The sequence below is a fragment of the Papilio machaon genome, chromosome 8 (assembly GCF_912999745.1).
Source record: "Papilio machaon chromosome 8, ilPapMach1.1, whole genome shotgun sequence".
Classification (NCBI taxonomy): Eukaryota; Metazoa; Arthropoda; class Insecta; order Lepidoptera; family Papilionidae; genus Papilio; species Papilio machaon.
Window position 1 is genome coordinate 751588 of NC_059993.1, and position 19874 is coordinate 771461.

At 35.0% G+C, this 19874-nt stretch overlaps 2 protein-coding genes across 4 annotated transcripts in view; both read right to left on the reverse strand.

Moving 5' to 3' along the window:
• Window positions 1-243: 243 nt before the first annotated feature.
• On the reverse strand, window positions 244-8326 carry LOC106720307 (angiotensin-converting enzyme). The gene is made up of 13 exons (XM_045678846.1): window positions 8266-8326; window positions 5644-5865; window positions 5045-5300; window positions 4570-4713; window positions 4081-4272; window positions 3584-3681; window positions 3299-3471; window positions 2931-3055; window positions 2556-2683; window positions 2158-2372; window positions 1684-1824; window positions 1020-1195; window positions 244-355 (listed from the first exon to the last, which is right to left on the reverse strand). The coding sequence occupies exons 2-13, from the start codon at window positions 5863-5865 to the stop codon at window positions 279-281; spliced, it is 1947 nt and encodes a 648-aa protein (XP_045534802.1). The 5' UTR covers window positions 8266-8326; the 3' UTR covers window positions 244-278.
• Window positions 8327-9657: 1331 nt separating this feature from the next.
• Window positions 9658-19874, reverse strand: part of LOC106716199 (angiotensin-converting enzyme) — a 39675-nt gene continuing 29458 nt past the window's right edge. For 2 of the 3 annotated variants that reach the window (XM_014509667.2, XM_014509669.2), the window contains exons 2-12: window positions 15950-16171; window positions 15548-15803; window positions 15317-15460; window positions 14906-15097; window positions 14398-14665; window positions 13723-13847; window positions 12907-13034; window positions 12329-12543; window positions 11857-11997; window positions 11265-11440; window positions 9658-9775 (exon numbers count right to left, since the gene is read on the reverse strand). In XM_014509667.2, coding sequence (XP_014365153.2) covers window positions 9720-9775; window positions 11265-11440; window positions 11857-11997; window positions 12329-12543; window positions 12907-13034; window positions 13723-13847; window positions 14398-14665; window positions 14906-15097; window positions 15317-15460; window positions 15548-15803; window positions 15950-16171 — 1923 coding nt within the window. In that variant the 3' untranslated portion in view covers window positions 9658-9719. Of the gene's footprint in view, window positions 9776-11264; window positions 11441-11856; window positions 11998-12328; window positions 12544-12906; window positions 13035-13571; window positions 13697-13722; window positions 13848-14397; window positions 14666-14905; window positions 15098-15316; window positions 15461-15547; window positions 15804-15949; window positions 16172-19874 lie in introns of all 3 variants that reach the window. The other variant, XM_014509668.2, reaches the window with a different exon arrangement.

Consider the following 19874-nt stretch of genomic DNA (forward strand, 5'->3'; position numbering starts at 1 on the left):
GTACTTCACGAAACTTATTTGAACAAAAAAATGACAATCTCAATTGATGCCTAATTTGTTTAAAAAAATGAAATGACTATTTTGTTCTCAGTCGTTATTCACATACAAAAACTCTAGTTCATGTTAAATCATACGACAAATGAAGCTACTGGTTTTGTCCATAATGTTAGTATCAAATTGTATGTAAATGAGTTATAATTTTTTTTTAGGGAGTCAAAAAAAACATGAATAGTAACCACAGTATATTTATTTGCACATTTTTATAACAATAAACAATATTAAGCTTTGAGCTTGTCTAATATCTTCTTAAATTCTGAACCCTCCATCTGTGATCGCTGTTCCTCCGAGCAATATTCTAAGAAAAAATACATTTAATAAACAACACACAATTTTTGTCATAAAAAAACAAATTCAACAATAGAAATTCATAGCTGTCTCCCGCCACTCATTCCGCGCGGAATTTAAAAAAAGAACTCAATTAGTTGCCTGTGTGTTCTTCCAGACTATGTTTTACATCTATGCCAAATTTCTGCCACATCCATGCAGCCGTTCTGTAAATACCTACTAACAAACATCCATTCATCCATCCATCCAAACATTCTCATTTATAATAGGAATAAAATTAAAAGAACAAAGTTATTGGAACGAAGTTCCTTATCGCGCGTTGTGAAAGGGGGCTAGACGGAAAAATTTCTTACGAAAAGTTGTCACGACACTTTTTGCTATAGTAAGTATGTTAACGACGAATGAGCGCTACTTCACCATGGCAACGACGTGACAATATATAACGAAAATTCATAGAAATAAAATGTACTTCTTGTGAAGACTTAAGTTTTTTATTCATAGAATAAACATTGGTTCCTTCACTAATTAATAGAAAGGAACTTCGTTCCATCTGGGTGTCCCTTGACACCTCTCAAGTTTTTTTTTTATTGCAAATTGCAAATCATGAATAATTTAATTTTCGTCTGATCTTAGTATTCAATAAGTAAGTTAAGTAATATAGCTAATATACTTACGAACTGTACTCGGTTCCCATCCGATGTATTCGCCGGTTCTTTCGTTCTCGGTCTTGAGCCAGTCGTGCAGAGGCTGGAAGTACTCAAGTACACCACTAGCATCCATCTTACGCTGACCCGTTAACATTTCCATCGCATCCGGCCATGGCTTCGATGAGCCTAGTTGCAGCATTTTACTAAAAAATAACGAAGTTTAGTACTAGATTTCTTTAATTGGGAAGAGCCAAAACCTATAACTATAACACTACATAATTATAAAAGGGGATATTGACATTATTGTTTTGTTGCAGTGAATATCAAACATTTTTCTAGTAGATCTTCTTTCTTTGATTCTAGTAATATAGCAACTAACGCTTAATTAGTTGACGCCTTATATATAAGAGAAGGCGCTGCCTCCCGAAACACAGTCTTAAATAGTTCGGGAGATAGAGCCCCACTAATTTTGTGAAAAATGGTTTTTAGTTAAATAAAGGTTTTTTTTTTATATATTTGTATTTTTTTGCAAATGTGTTTGTAAGTCGCTACTGTTCAGCGCAGAATTAAACATTCTGCTAAAGACGTAGCATACTGGCCACTAAGAACCTTTGTCTTTTTAATTGTGAGAAAAGATAGATGAAAAAAGAGAGAAAGTCTTTATTAATGTGTGTTTTATGTGTGTTCTTACCCTAAAGCATTGCCAGCGGTGGTGCTCTTGTAGATATCGCAGTTAGAGAGTAGATTGCTGGCATCGCCCGGCGTGTACTCGCCCGCCAGGTGACACAGCGAGCGATGGAATTGGAACTGAATTATATACGATATGTAGTACCTGGAATACATAACGACATGTTGCTAAGACAAGTTTTCAAAGTACTAAAATAAGAAAGAAAATTACCAAAAAAACAAAACAAATTGAGAATTATCAGTAATGAAAATTAGTAAGACTAAGATTAGCCTTACTAATATTATAAATGCGAATGATTGGATGGATGGATGTTTGTTAGAAGATATCTTCAGAACGACTGCATAGATCTCGTTGAAATTTGGTATAAATGTAGAACACAGTCTGATCAGAATATTTCTTTTTAATTCTGCGAGGACGGAGTTGCGAGCGACAAAACTAGTTCCCACTCAAACCATCAATGAATTTCAATCAACATGCCTCATGTACTCAACATCAGCTGCGATATGATATTTGGCAGCGGGATCAAAGTCCTCTTCAGTCCGAGGCGCAGCAGGTTCCACGCCTTGCAGCGCTTCTCGAAGCTGCCAGAAGTGACAGTTGTAGTCCTGTGGGTCAGTCGTGCCTCGGAACACTCCGTAACGGAACAGATCGAGTAGGTATGCAAACGGTAGGAACACTATTTTGTCCAAACCCTGCAACAAATATAAGTAAACTGTATGAGACTTGAGTTGAAAACCATAATGGCGATGACACGACTTTTTGTGTTGGAATTTTGTGTATATTTAAACAGAAAAGAACAGAAATGCCACTTCAATTTCATTATTACAACACACGACTAAAATGCCATGTACTTATATGTAATACAGTTTTCTCACCATTTTATAAAGTTGATTGATATTTGACTCCAAATCATCGGGGCCATCTTCCAGCAGACCCATGACTCTCAAATGTTTCGGTGTGGATACAGACAAGGACATAACATCACCGACTGCCTCATGGAAACCTAAGAAATAGATAATCTAATTGTTATTTTAGTAATTTTTATGATAATAAAAAAAGATGTACGAAGAATAATGGAACAGTAAAGAGTCTAAATAACCATAAAATTGTTGAAATTGGAATCGTTAAATGAACGCTAATGCCTTTTAGCGCTAATTTAAGTATATAAAGTTCATCGAATTAATTACTAGTTAGATTAATTTAAGTGCTAAAAATTAATCAAGTAATGTCTACAAGGCTGGATATTATACCTGGATTAGCTCCTGCCCTGTATATGACGGGTTGATCTTTGTACTGCAGGTAATACTGTATGTGGCCCATCTCGTGGTGTGTGGTCAGGAAGAAGTTCTTTGTTATTGTTGTGCACTGCTTGATTCTGAAAGAAGCATTCACGTTTAATATCACCTGACTAACCTTTTTAAAAAAAATTTCATTGTCACCTCCTGTTTGACGAGTATCGTGTCATCCAATTCGTATTCTTCCCCTGAATGTCGTAGGGGTACTGCCAGTAGAGATTTTCAATTTACAAAAATGGTTTGTTTCTTACGTTTTCTTCGCCACTTACCTTTTAGAAGTAATATATTTAAGCCTTAATCAGTGACTTATAAATGTGACTTACCTAAAATCTTCGCCGTCGTAGAAATCCCAAGCAGAGGCATGACAAACCATGTCACGGCCGTCATCTGGCTTCTCTATGATCGATCTCTCCCAAAACAAGTCCGGCATGCCGCTTAAATTCAATGACGTGAAGAACTCTTCCGCAGTTTTAAACATTTTGAGAGCTGTGTAGTTCTGGAATACAAAAATATTGAGATATTAATAATTAAAATTAAATATTCTAGGGCAAAAATATTAGATGAAATGATAAATTTAGGACGTAAGAAATTTTTGTGATTTAGTATACCTGACTGATCAAAGCAGCGGTTATATCAACGTCTGGTTTGTCAGGATACGGTCGTGTGAATTTCTCCACGCCGCCCCATGTCTGCGCCCAGATGTTGCCTGGATAAATATACAAACGTACATTACTTTACAGGTCAGAAAGTGGAATGATTTGTCTCTCTATTTCTTTATCGTTTTAATAATGTTAAATCTATATATATAAAAGAAAGTTGTGTTAGTTACACCATTTATAACTCAAGAACGGCTGAATCGATTTGACTGAAAATTGGTGGGCAGGTAGCTTAGAACCAGGAATAGGACATAGGATAATTTTTACCCCGTTTTCTTTTTTTTTTTATTCCGCGCGGACGGAATCGCGGGAAAAAGCTAGTATAAGATAAAATTACAACTACTCTTTGAATAATTACCACAATATCTCACCTCAATAACTTTTAAGTACATAATACGTATCAGATTACAATTGGTAAATAAATTGAAGGAGAACTCTCTTAGTAGTACCTAACAGATGCGCCGGTATCGGTCCCTTCGCAGGCACGACACTATCCCCGTACTTGAGTCGCAGATGTCGTCGCACGTAAGCATGAATCTGTTGATACAGAGGCTTCACTTGCTGCCACAGAGCCAGGAACTGATCCTCGCTATCGTCCTGCTCGTACTCGCTCAGCCACCACTCAGCAGCCGTGTCGTAACCTTATCACATAGATGAAGTTTTAAGGTTTTTAACTTATTATATATAATATAAGATATTGAGTTCATCCACCGCAAGCACGTGTTTTAGATAGTAAAAATCTAGATTCTATGATTTAGTCTATTCCAGCCTTTGTAAAAGCTTAAAAAGTATAACCATTAACTCGCACAGAACCACGCATTTTTTTTTTACTTAGAATTTAATTTCAAGAGAATTTCAAATGGCGTCTGATAAAAAAGTTTAATAATAAATACTATAATAACTAAATGAAACACCTCTTAAAATAATGCTATTCATACCGTTCAACTTGGCTGCTTCGTTGTTCATCTGAACGTATTCAGTAAAGTTGCCGCGAGAGGGTGCACCAGCTGCCTTATGCCATTCAACCCACGTGTACTTTAGTTCCTCTGCATCCTGGCTCTTTGCGAAGATATCTGTCACATCTGGAATAATAGAAAACAAAGAAAATTGGAATCGTTACTCTATTGATAAAACTTTCAATTAAAGAAACACAAAACGCCTATATGTCTATAAACAAACTCTTCACAGTTAACACACAACAATATAACATCAAATCATCAACATTATTCATCCATTTCAGACGTTGATATTGAGAAATTTATCAAACCTTAACTAAAATCATCATCTGCCTGCCCTTATACATATAACGTGGTACCGTCGCATTAGGTTTTCGTTCTTCAGATTGATTCATCATTCAAAGATAAATTGTAATGCATAAACATTGTATTTAAGCAAGTCATTTAACGAAGTTACCTGGTTCAACATGCAAGTCGCATTTGTTCCTCTCCTTATAGTCGCAGATTGTCGCCTTAGCGTAAGTAGCCTGCATGTTATTAACGGCCTGTATCAGTCGCTGGTTCAGGTCCTCCGGCAGCGCGGCCGTGCCCAATTGTGAGTACTTCTTAAACATCCTCTTCAGGTCCTCGTCTTCGAACTCTCGCCACAAGTATGTCATCGTCTCCTTCCAATATTCTTTCTGTTCTTCCGCAACTTCAAGGAACACTTGCATCTAAAATATTAAAATTACGGGTAATTTCATAGACTTACAATAAAATGCGCCTAATAAATTAATTTTACAAAACAGTGTTGGGTTGTATACTCTTTAACAACTTTATCTATTTTCTAATAATGCGAAGCACAATCCTAATGAATAAACAAATCCCTAGCAACATTGTGTGGAGTTATTAAATCTACAATTAAAACTCGTCTGAGTTACATTACAACACGTGTATCAGAATATAGTCCAAGACCTTATAATTCCGGAACACATCAGAACAATTATAATTGCAAAAATCTTAATCGTTTCGATGTTAATCTGTACATTTCTGTCAAAATTAAAATGAGTCTCTTACCTGTATTTGTTCATTATGTTCGGTGATATTACTCTCGTAATTCCAGCTGGCTATGGTCTTCCTATTCAATGCCTTTGAAGTCAGTTCATCCAGATTCCTTATGTACTCCCTCCCCGCAGCTTCCTCGGCAGCCCGCTCCGCCGCGCGCCCTTGTGCCGCTACTATGAACACAGACGCTATCGCCCCTACTAGGGCAAGTTCACCTAGGATCTTCAGCATCATCTACGAAGATAATGACACCATCAGCAACAACATAAGAGTTGTATAAGAAAAATGTATCAAGAAATTTAAAAAAGAATAGCATTGAAAAGAGATTAGAGGATGTTGCTCTACTGACAAGGACGGTGTCGTTTTTAAGTCATGGTTATAGAAAAATAATAAGTAATACTTGTTATTCTATAATTCAATGATGGGTACATGTTATATATTTGTTCTGTTCAAAAATTTGTCAAGTTCAAACATACTTACAACAAGGATAATATTGTTAAGTTATATTTATTGTTATATTTATATTAAAATGTGCTTACTCCGTATTCTATAAATGCCACACCAACGTGCAGCAATCACAGCCAATGACTTAGCAATCAACAAAGAAGTCTGTACATATATAAACAACTGCCTCAGCAAAAACATTCATGTCAAGGCATTTATTTGGATCAACGATTTATTACAAAAAACATTTTGTTACTGTCCATTTTTAAATAAGTTACAAAATAATGTAAATTTTACATTCAAATACAATAAAGTAATTGCGGTATAAAACTGTGTTGTAACGCATGTAAATATTTTGGACATGCAATTTCCTAAAAAAAAATAGAAAAAATTTAACATTGTGTAAAGCACCAAGATTCAATACATGTATTGAGAAATGTTATCAATTTGATTGACAGATAGACATAAAGTATTACAGAATATTTAGTTTAAACTCGTTATCAATATACTGATAATAATCAAGTAGGTATATTCGAACACTTGAAACATAGATATTAACATTTGATGATGCCTTTTATAAAAAGTCTTGTTTTGATAAAAATAAATATAAATTAATGTTCTTTAATAGCAACGAAAATATTCCAAACTAAAAGTTTCCCGCTAATTCAACAGCGCCGAATTAAAAAGTAGCCTATTATATGCATATGCTCATGCTCAGCTATTTCGGAATTTACCGCGAATTTGCGGACAGACAGACAAACATCAACATTTTTTTTCTAATACGTACACACACTGTTATTCAAATATATAGATTATTAATACCTCTATAAAAATTTTACTTAATTAATAATATAATGATTACGATAACTTTATTACAAACTTTTTCCAATTTACTCAATTTTCAAACTAATACTGATTCCGATAAGTATGGTTTTCGAATACACGGAAATAAAGGAAAATAATTTAAATAGGAGGTGAAATTTTATGTAAACAAAAATCACTCACAAACAAAACTTTCTTGGCAGTTTCACTACAATATCCACAGGGCATTTTGTTGAAATAAATTGAAAAAAAAAAATCACAGATACTAACAAACTCTTGAAGCAAACTGAAGACATTTCGACTGTTAGGAAAGACTTATTTACATGTAAATGAATTAGTACATTGGTCTGTCTGTCATGCCTTTAAGGAATTTGAAATCTTTTGTCCACACAAAGTCTTTGCCGAAACAAATCTTGGACTGGATGGTATTATATAGTCATGACAACGGAAATATATATAAAAGAATTAGAACAATATTCTATCGAGCTATAACTAATAATGAATTAAAACTGTAGTAAAATTTATTAAAATTATTGATACAATTATAAAAACTACTATTTTTTGACACACTGTTAATGGTAAATTAACTAACTATGTCATAAAACATTTCGTTATTCATTATTTAGTACATTTTGCATAGTGCTATCCGCGGCAAAATCTCGAAGGATATCGTAAACATGTATTGATATACTCAGTTTAAGTTATTTAAGCCGGCTACACAAGTTTAGTTTTAATTGAATAGTCGATTTACTGTCAGTTAAACAACACAGTACTGATCGTGAATTTCTGACACCAACATTTTCTTTTAAAACACAATGTTATCTCTATTTTGTCAAAGATAATAACAGGGATGACGATATGTTTTATATAGAGATTTTGGTGTCAAAAAACGGTTAGCCGACGAATCATTCATCGTTATGTTCATTAAAACCTGTTAAATAGCACACTATTGCCTAATCCAATTACAGACTGTCACATAAGTCTTGTTATAATTAAACATTCGGTTAGCTAGCGGTTTCGAAGGACCCTTAGCGTCCACTTATTAACCCTGAGTTCGTTATTAAGATATTTCTCCGACTTTAAAGCAGATTGGCTTAATGATTAATTTTCCTTCATTGATTATCAATATCTATTCGAGGAAAATATTAATGATTTTATAATGAATTTCCGGATAATTTTCCTGTTATTTATTAATTTTATTAGATCGTCTTATACTTGAATACGTAGCAAATAAAAAATAAATGTTTGCAAAAAACGTCGCCTTAAAACTATCTATATAGAAAATCTCGTGTACTTAACATATATATAAAAGCTCGGGTTTAAATATATAATATCACAAATGTATACATAATGTTAAGATGTACTCACCACAGTTCGATCCTTCCGCGCCGACGAAAGACATCCGACTGCACAGGACCGGATAATGTTGATATTTATCAACTATTCAATGATTCAATGATAACCGCACTCTTTGTCTTCTTTTATTTGTATTCAATACAATGTTTTGTTTTTATGTTTGTTTGACAAACATAAATAAAACCTTAACTTTTTCAGTATTGAATGTTATTAAAGCTCTAATTATGATTGATTAGAAGTTAAAATCAGATTGGGATAAGGAGAATTAATTTGTCTAAAAGTATCAAAATGTGTTGTCCAGACTCCGCATCAATGGTATAAATTCAAAGACTTTTGTAGATATGTTTAAAAAAACCGTCCTTCGATGTGTAATAATTTAAAAATATTACTTTTATAATAATAGGCTAGGTTACCTCGTCTTATTATATCTATAAATTATTTATAATTAAATACCAATAAGCAATTCCAAATTAAAATGCTAGTCTAAGTGATACTTACATTATGCCTGATGTTTTATTAACGTGACATTGAGACAGGGGACTCATGTTTTGTAAACAATTTTCCCTATTCTTTGTAAAATGTGGTTTCATTAAAGGATTTTGAACTTTATTCCAAGGGTGTAAGGATCAATTCTTTTATAGGGTATGTATTAATCGAATGGGCAATATGGAATGTTAAGATAGTAAAGTAAATCTAAATGGAATCGAGTTTGTTTTGATTATAAATAAAATAAAATAACTAAGTAAACCTTGGTGGTAAATAAGTACAAGTTCGTTGTTGATATTTTAGTCGTCTTATTTATACAGATAACGTATTAATCGTGGGTTTCTGAGGCAAAATTGTCCATTTAAAACATATCGTTATTTCTATTTTGTTGGAGTTTAATGACAACGATGACGATATGCTTATTACAGAGTTTGCTTAACCTTCTATCGTAAACTATGAGTCCATTTCTACTTCATAATTCGCTATATTTTATGATTAATAGTGATTTAAAACTAGGTAAGGCATAGGTTCTCCACAGAACAATTACAAAAGTAAACTTTACCACAAGATTTCTGTCCACTCTAACCTGTCTACCCTGTGCAAGAACTAATACTTTTTTAATTTAATTAGTTTTAGTTCGTGATTTTGTTTTACTAATTAGATAAATATATAAGCTAATATATACAGCTAAAATACTCACGTTTATTTGTCCGGTGTCTACACACCGACACCGACTAATTTAGATTAAACCGCGGGCTTTATATCAGGGTGAGTGAGACTGGTATTTCGCGGACGCGGCCCATCGCTCACTCGTCGGTGCCGACACCGGACAATACGTGAGGCGTTTTACCCGTTTATACATTAGTTTCTGATAATGTCAAACACAAGGTAGTAAAATAAAAATATATGTTATAATGTTAAAAATGTTTAATGTATATGTTCGCCTACATAAATTAGACTAAGTGTAAGTACAAGTTGCGTCACGAGTCGCGCGCGTCCGCCTCCAGCGCGGCTCGCTGCTCGCTGGTGCAGTACTCTGTTATAAAATAAAAACATTCATATATTATATTTGTATTTATATTTTTAATAACATCAGTAATAGTGATGCAACGGAAGTGTCTTACCGGAACCAGAAACGGAAACAGATGTCAAAAATAAATTTTAGCAGAAACGGAAACGGAAACGGATGCGGAAACAGAAGTGTAAATAATAATAAAAAACATATTTACAAAAATATTTTTTTCGGTAAAAACAGTTTGTATTCGTTTTTAATTTATTAAGGCATTGGATATCGGTGTCCTTTAGCCTTCAATGTATATATTTTTACTGCGCTGCAATAAGTTAAAATACGCGTTTTTTTAAATTTATTTTCAGGAAACAAAATTACACTATTTACAAATTAAAGTTCGCCAAACCATTCGTGTTGACAAACGACAAATATATTTCTAACTATATAATAATGATGATATATTACATGGTTATCACATATTCAAAAGTACACTTAATAACTCGTAAGTATGAAATAGTCACATTTTGCCAGTTGTCACATTTTATATGGACAACAACTAGACAGTTTACTCCTGCAAGAGAAACTGATTGTTTCAAACAGCAGCAGAAAATATTACGCGCTTAAATTCACAAAATAGTACGAAAACAAACAAATGCGACAAATGCCGAAAGGCCGCGCACGAACTGCCCGTCTAGCGCCGCGCATTTGGATCTCTCAGCCGTCGTAAAGTTCCGATTTATCTCCGTTATAAAAGTTGCGGAAACAGAAGCAGAAACGGATGTTGAAAAGCACGCGGAACTTCCGCACTTGCGGAAACGGAAACAGACATCCGTTGCATCACTAATCAGTAACACAATTGTGGAGCGTCGGAACAAAAACTAATAAATCATATTATTATTTTTTTTGAGAAAGCATCATAATAAAAAAAATTGTAAAAATTTAATTTTTATTCTGTAGCTCCTCAATTAATAATTTTATTAATGACATAGTAATTAATATCATTATCATCTATATTTTTCATTGACATTTTAGTGTTTTTTTTATTATTAAATAGCTCTACGCACTTCTCTCCATTAACAACCTAATAACTGTCAAATTTCACGTTCATTCATTCCCACATCTCCTTAAAATAGTTACATATTTTTTACTTTATTTATTAACTAGTTCTCGCCAGCGACTCCGTTTCCGAAAATTAAAGAAAACTAAATTATTAATCTATAATATGTGTTCTTCCAGACTATGTTCTACATCTATGTCAAATTTCATCAAGATCCAGGCTGTTTTGCAGATATCTTCTAATAAACCGATCTCATAACCGATCTAATAACCGATTCTCATGAAATTTTGTCGACCAACATCTATTTTTCATACCCCCCCCCCATTTAGTTTTTTTTAACTGCGTGCGGACGGAGTCGCGGGCGACAGCTAGTACATCTCTAAATTCCTTCTTCCTTTCTCCTTTCATCAATGTGTAAGAGTCCGTTTGGGATTTAAGTTATCTATGTAAGAAACTAACGTATTTTGCTAGGTTCCCATCCGATGTGCTCTCCAGTCCTCTGGTTCTCAGCTCGGAGCCAGTCGTGCAGCGGCCTGAAGTACTCCAGCAGTCCGTCTGCCCGCATCGCGCGCTGCCCCGTCAGCGCCTCCATCGCGTCGGGCCACGCCCGGGACGAGCCCATCTTCAACATGTTGCTGAAAATATAACCATAAGAGGTAAACATTCATCGTCCGATAGATGGCGTTGTGCTTTGCAACTGCAGCTGCGTTAACCGCCAGGTGGCGCTTTCCGGAGGTCTAATTTTAGTCCTCTTTCCCTTCCCCTTATTTTCTTATAAATAAAGGACTTTAACTTAAAATAACAATGAGTTCTACATATAAATACAAACAAGATAAGTTTTATATCAAAAAAAGCACAGAATAAAACAAAAATCGTGATTTTTTTAAACGTGGATATGACGGAGGGAATACATAGGAAAGGGGTAATATTCACTTTCTGTGCGTCCCATTCTCCGTCGATTAGAGGTAGGCAACGCATCTAAAATTGCGGACTGCGAGCAACGGTCTCTTCGCTATTTCGGCGAAAACTGAAATTGTATTGTTGTACTGACGCGAGTGCGTTCCCGGCGGCCACACTCTGGTAGATGTCGCAGTCGACGAGCTTCTTGGTGAGGTCCTCGGGTACGTACTCCCCCGCCAGCTGGCACAGCGCGCGGTGGAACTGGAACTGGATGATGAACGACACGTAGTATCTGGAAATATGTGGACATATTTTTAATAGGATTCGCTAAACAAGGCTAAAAATCATTGAATGCTTACCGCAATAAACATATTTCTGCATATATCAAGTAAGAAACACTAGAAAAGTAAACCAAAGAGAAAACTGAAGAATTCTTACTAATATTACAAATGTATATTTATATGTTAAATATTTGGATGGATGGATGTTTGTTAGAAGGTAACATAACCGCTAAACGGATCCCGCTGAAATTTGTTTTTTTTTTTTTTTAATTCCGTGTGGTGACAGCTATGCACCATAAAAAGAAGCAAGTTTACAGTTATTCTTGTAAACAAATCTCTGACCTGGCGTACTCCACATCAGCAGAGACGTGGTACTTGGCGGCTGCATCAAAGTGTTCCTCAGTGCGGTTGACCGGCGGCTCCACACCTTGCAGCGCCTCCCGCAGCCGCCAGTAGTGACAGTTGTAGTCCTCCGGGCGAGTCTCGCCGCGGAACACGCCGTAACGGAACAGGTCCAACGTGTACGCGAACGGCAGGAACACGATCTTGTCTATGCCCTGGTGTAATGCGCATTTTATCATACATTAGTATATTAAATATTAAAAAGTTCTAAGAACAATGTTATTTTCCTTTCCAATTACTCAAATTCATTCCATGCAAACTTTCGTAAGACATTATCATAAACTAATATAAAATATATAGGTATAAACGGCTAAAACACTTACGTATATTTGTCCGGTGTCGGCACCGACACTCACGATGAAAGGCCCCGATGTGCTCGAACTAGTCGGTGCCGACACCGGACACTTACGTGTTTCAGCCGTTTATATATTAGTTTGTGAAAACCATTTTTACTAGAACACCAGATTGTGTTAGACAAATGAAGTCGAATAATGTCAGTTTATCATTAAAAAACTAACCATTTTATAAAGTTGATTGATTTCAGTCTGTTCGTCCTCCGCATCTCCACTGACGAGGCCGACACGACGTAAGTGCTTCGGCGAGGACACCGACAACGCGATCGTGTCGCCCACCGCCTCGTGGAAACCTGCAGACGTATAAACATAACATAAAATTAACTAAACATAACATTTTTGTAAGATATTTTTTAAAAAACCAACTGCAACAAAACATTATAAGAATTAACCTCATGACTATTAGTATTGTAAGTACAATACTCTCTCTTCCCACGTTCCCTTCCAACCTTTTTCTAATAAGGATTTGAAGGAGAAGTGGATTTGACGGAGAAGGGGACTCATAAAGAAATGTCTATGAGCGATCGCTTCGCTTTTTAGAAGTATTCAGGTAGCCGTTTGCCACCTTATGATATAAAGAAAAGAATATTATAAATGTTAGCAAAACAGATAATGGAAATATTAAATTGAAAGACAAATGATCGGACAAAACATTCAAATTAAAAAAAAAAATTATTAATATCAGTGCAAAGTTTAACACGAAATCGTATTTCATCGAGAGTAGGTTGAGGTTAAATGACATTTATAAATTAAAAATGAAATAAAAAAAGTTAGATAGGATGATTTACGAATATAATGATGAATGACTCCTCATTACTAAATATCATCACCTGGATTAGCTCCAGCTCGGAATACATTAGGCTGATGTCTATACTGCAAATAATACTGTACGTGGCCCATTTCACGATGGACTACCCTCAAGTGCTCTTTATTCATCACCGTACACATTTTGATCCTGTATTAGAAAAACAATAAAATTACCTGGGTTCGCTCCGTCCCGGAATATAACTGGTTGATGTTTGTACTGTAAGAAGTACTGAATGTGTCCCATTTCGTGGTGTGTCGTTTGAAAATATTCATAATCTATAGTTGTGCACTGTTTGATCCTTCAAATTTAGCCAGACATGTAACGAAAACAATTTGGAAAAATATATACATCATTCTGTATTATTAATTAAACCCATCACCAAATATCAACAACAATATATTGTTAAAAAAGTTTTAATAACTCTGTGTCTATTGCAAAAAAAACATTTATCTAAATCTAAACTGAAGTTTCTTTTATTTTAATTATTACGATACGAAAACAAACTGAAATATCGCCACTTCTTCTAAACAATAACAGACAAAAATTTTGTAGTACGAGTCCAATTATTGCAACATTATTTCCATTCGTAACACGACTGTATTCATCTTTTATATTATTATATAAACGAATGTATGGATGGATGGAGGGATGGATGTTTGTTAGAAGGTACCTCCAGAACGGTTGAACAGATCTCGATGAAATTTGGTACAGATGTAGAACATAATCTGAAAGAACACCTATGCATCTTATTTTTTTTTTAATTCTATGCGGACGTAGTCGCAAGCGACAGCTAGTATGAGAAATAAACATTAAATTTGCTGGCTCTGTTAAAATAAAATTTATGTTACCTAAAATCTTCTCCGTCATAAAAGTCCCAAGCCGAAGCATGACACACGATCTCTCTGTCGGTTGGTTTCTCTATGATAGAATTCTTCCAAAACTTTTCTGGCATTGCCGTCAGGTTCAACGATCTGAAGAACTCATCAGACATTTGGAACATCTTGAGAGCTGTGTAGTTTTGTTCCTGCATCGCCTGAGTTATATCAACCTCCTTCTTGTCGGGGTAGGGACGAGTGAACGACTCTATGTTGTTCCAAGTTTGAGCCCACATGTTACCTGAGATAGTTTACTTTTGAAATGAGCGTATTGTAGATGAAATAGTGGAAGTAACATCAAATAGTATCAGAAAAGACGTTCCGTGACATTAAACATTTTTCCAACATTAACTTATTACATTATGCAAAGAATACATAACACTATTCCGTGAAATAATATCAAAGTGAGAAACTATAAAAGTGAAAGTTGAACTCCAGTAGAAATTGGCTCTTAAAGCAAATAGAAGGAAAGTATCCTCACCTAAAAGATGCGCGGGAATAGGTCCCTTTTGGGAGACGACCTGATCGCCGTACTTGTCGCGCAGGCGACGGCGCACATACGCGTGCAGCTGCTGGTACAGCGGCTTCACGTCCTCCCACAGCTGCGCCAGCTGCGCCTCGAAGTCCGCCACCTCGTACTCCGCCTGCCACCACTCCGCCACGTCTTTGAAATCTGCAATATACGATACAAGCTTTTAAACTTTTATTCCACTAAAATCCAAGCTATTCAGAATACAGCGCATGATTGAAAACACAGTATTGTTATAAAATACATTTAAAAGTTTGTTTTTGTTTTTTTTTTCTTCAATAATTATAAGATTGAAAATAGCGCCATCTATCAGATGTCAATTAGATCTGCTGCACAAAGTTTCCGTAATCTTTATTATTATACCGTTAAGTTTGGCTGCCTCATTGTCGAGCTGAACGTACAGCGTGAAGTTATCGCGGGCGCGTGCCCCCGCTGCGCGGTGCCACTCCACCCACAAGTGACGAAGCTCTTCGGGGTCCTGGCTTTTCGCAAATAGCTCCGTTATATCTGAAAATTTATAAAAAATTGCTTTTATGACAGTGTCACCAGCAAAAACACAAGAAATAAGAACAGACAGGACGAAGAAATACTTACCAGGCTCTAAAGCCAAATCGCATTTGGTTGCATTCTTGTATGAGCAAATCTTAGAAGTAGCATAATTGGACTCCATTCCCGAGACGGACTGCATTAGCAACTTGTATTTGTCGTCAGGGAGCGCGGACACACCCAACTGACTGTACTTCTTGAACATTCTCCTCAGCGTAAAGTCTTGGAAGTCCTGCCATTTGTACATCTTCGTTTCCTCCCACGACTGCTTGTCTTGCTTCGACAATTCTAATTGTACTTGTATCTATAATGAAATACGATTAATGTTTATATCAATGTTGTCAGAAAATTCGTAAAGTAAATTCGTCTAATTCTTCAATATCTCCTACTATCAACCCTCCGCTGCAGAAGACAATCTTTTACTGTTGGGTCCCACTGAATCAAACTCACCCGCTGCTCTTCATTTTCCTTGGTAATATTAGAAGTGTACGCCCACTCGGCGACACTCGCGCGGTTCTTTCTTATACCAGCTGCGCGGTCGAGCTGCAGGATGTACTCGCGGCCTTCATGCTCCAGGGCCTCAAGGTCGGGGTCGCGGCCCTGCGTCGCCACCACGAACACTGCCACTATCGCCGCAATTAGCAACGCCCCTCCACCGATCTTCAACATAGTCTGAAAAAGGATAAAGCAGAATGAATTTAACGTGTTATATGCTCCGGTACCCTCATGTTAAAGAAGGTAAAGTTGACATATTGTTGAAATCCCCGTGTCCCCCATTGTTAAGTGGAAGGAATTTTTTATAAGATAAGGGCAAACAAGCAGCTTGAAAACCGAGGTATTCATCAACGCCCATGGACATCTGTTATACCAGAGGAACCGCACATAAGTTTCCGCCCTTTGAGAAGGTGGCTCCCACTTCCCATGCTTCAATACTTTTCCATCGCTGGCAACATTAAAGCTGGTAGTTGTTAAACTCGTCGAAGACCATATAGATATTCTTGGCTCTGCAGACTTGTCAAAAGAAACGTAGAAGCATAAAATACTTTTGCACCCCGGTGTTTCCTAATACATTCGGCAATCAGCCCATTCATAAAAATGAGATTTAAAATAAGAATAATACTTGAAAACATTACACGTAAATAGTAAGGAAACGTTACCTATGAAATTGTTAAAAGTTCAAATGTTAAAGAAAGCACTAATAAAATAATTTATACATTATTTATATTCATTTTATACATTTGTAAATAAATAAGAAATTATCGTTGTCCACTGACGAACTGTCAATGTAGTGTCAATTCATTATATTTTGAACAATTACCTTTATAAAGATCAGTGATTTTAAATCTCTTTGTTCCGTTCAAATTTTAAAGAAGGTTCAAATGAAAAATTAAAAAAGTATAGAAATCTAATAACTATACCATGTTTTTGAAATGTATTATTACCTTACAATAATATTATTATTATGGCTTAAATAACAAACCCTCAACTAAACTAAATATTATAAGAGTACTAGTTTCTAATGTAGATTATCTATAATACGTACAATACAAAAATATACCTATACTAAATAAGTCTACACATAAACTATTTTTATAGTAACATATGTTGTTTATTAGTAGATCAATATATACAAACATCTGTAAGAAATCTTAATCACCTATATTCCCACATTATATTCAAGGATAAATGACATTTGAGATATCCGCAAGCCATGCGCGCGCGCCGGAGCGCGTCCAGCCGAGACGGCTACCAAGTTGAGGACGTAGCTAATTTTTCATAGAACAATCATCAGATACATTTCTAATCCAAGTAAGTTCTAATGTTTTATAATCATCGCCACCAAACATCCCAAACTTTTCGAAGCTTTTTAAAGAAAATGTTCAAGACAGCATTTACTATTGTAAAATGCAAAAAGATAGGCCTTACTGTTATTTTAAAGTTAGTTCGCACATGTTGAGTATTTAAAACAATGTTTCTTATGCTGCGCAATCTTACTTAATTCCTTAAAATTTAGTACAGACTATTAAATGTTTCCAAAACCATGAAAAGAGTTTCATTAGAAATAAACATAATACAGGCATCACTAAAATTGAATATGTTATGTTACGACGTGTATTACATCGATGTTCTCAAATAAATGTAGGGGGTGGCTAGTATTAAAACATCTTTTTATCGTCGGTAATTTATTTTAATTCTTATTTATTTCCTACTGCATTATATCGTCGTTCTTCCTTCCGTGATTCCATCCTTCATCGTACTCTATTTTTCTCTAGTGTAATCTAATTTTAAAAGAACGTCATTAAAAAAAGGAAAAAAATCAAAAGAGATCCTACATAATTAAATAAACAAGCAATACTTAACCGCGATTCCAGACCAAGTCATGGCCTTTACATGCCTCTTACGCATAAATTGAAATAAACGATCGAACAGTTTTCGTAACCGTTTGCCAACGATTCTTATGCAAATGGTATAAGAGGAGACTCAGCGACAATAATACAGTAAACAGAAACGTATTAAGAAGACATTTTAAATACAGAACGAGTATTTTAAAGAAAAAGAAAAATAAGCCCACTTTATAAAACTAAACCGCAGATATGTCCGCAGACAGTAAATGTCCCGTGAAGATAAATCATCTCAAATTCTTTTGTCAATTACACAAATTTTCTTTTCTAGTAGCATCTTTCTTCACAAATCTGACAAAAAACTTATTGTTTATTTCTCAAAAAATTTACAAATGTTTTACAAAAACAACTTTCGTGATTTAAACTACTGTTTGCACTGCTAGCTTAGACCTTGGTGCAATCAATAGAGTGGGCTTCCCCGACTGCATATAAAGTACAGCAAGCTGTTCCGGTTCAGAAACTACGAACCTTTATCATATCAATATTCTAAGGTTATGTGTTCCGATACAATATTTATCGCAACTTTATTATTTAGTTCTCTACAACTTATGTACATTGTTGCCCTGCCTGTTGTTATTTGCATCATCATCAGCCTTTGTCTGCCTACTGCTGGAGATATCCCTTTCCTACCTTTAGTATCTTTCTCACAATTAACATCATTGTTATAAATGTGCATTCTCTACTTGTGAAGGTCTCTTGTATTTCGTTCGTATTTTGAGATATCAACGGTAGACAGTTGTCTAACATCTTTTACGTTTACTTACGCAAGTAGCATTAAGTGAGGTGAAATATTCTGCTTTACTACTCAAAATATAAAAACTTGAGAGGTGTCAAGGGACACCCGGATGGAACGAAGGTTCTTTCAATTAATTAGTGAAGGAACCAATGTTTACTCTATGAATAAAAGACTTGAGTCTTCACAAGAAGTACATTTTATTTCTATGAATTTTCGTTATATATTTTCACGTCGTTGCCATGGTGAAGTAGCGCTCATTCGTCGATAGCAAAAAGTGTCGTGACAACTTTTCGTAAGAATTTTTTCCGTCTAACCCCCTTTCATAACGCGCGATAAGGAACTTCATTCCAAAAATAAATAAAAAATAGCTTGCCAATCCAAAGGTCGTTGAACTGCAAATCAAAAGATCAATGATCGGTTTAAAACTATCAATACATCTTAACACTAAGTACCAGTACCGGTAACTTACAGGGCGATGGCCCGTACCAACATGTTGCATTCTATGTTCAATTAAAAAGATATCAGAAACTGGTTTCACGTGCAATGCTAAGGTTTTTAAAGTCGATTCTCCCATTATATTTATATGCATATTTATAGTATGGCAAAGGGGATAAAAGCTAGTATAATCAAGTTTGTAGACGCATCGGAATTTATATAATGTGGTGTCGTTGTCCTGGCCACTCCGGCCAAGCAGGTTTTTTTATATCATCGGTAAAAGTATTTGCAAAATAAAATATAAAAAACATCATGATATTTTCACATCGCATTGAATGTAATAGCTGTTCATTATTACTTTATACGATTTTATTTTATTTTCAGTTTTATTATGTGAAATTAAATTTAAATGTTAAATATTCGTAAAAATAAATATAAATCAGATTTCATTTAAATGAATCTTCAAACATGTAGACAGAATCTATGTTGCAATTAAAATTATCACATTTTCTACATATAGTCAAAATTAAAAATAAACTAGAATATTTTAAGTGACGTTTAGTAATACATTTGTCGTCACAAAAAAAAACTGGTTTTACGAAGCACAACTCTACAGATACATTTCAATTCATATGTCCGGCTTAATATGTAAAAGTATGGTTAACAAAAAAGGAATTTCATGGAATACATCATATTCTGTTTCTGTTAAATGAGAAATAGTTCAGGCAAGTAAATTAGTACAGATTAGTATAATACGACTCAAAATATATGCTGGTTCCTGGTTCGTGATTAACTCCGAGAT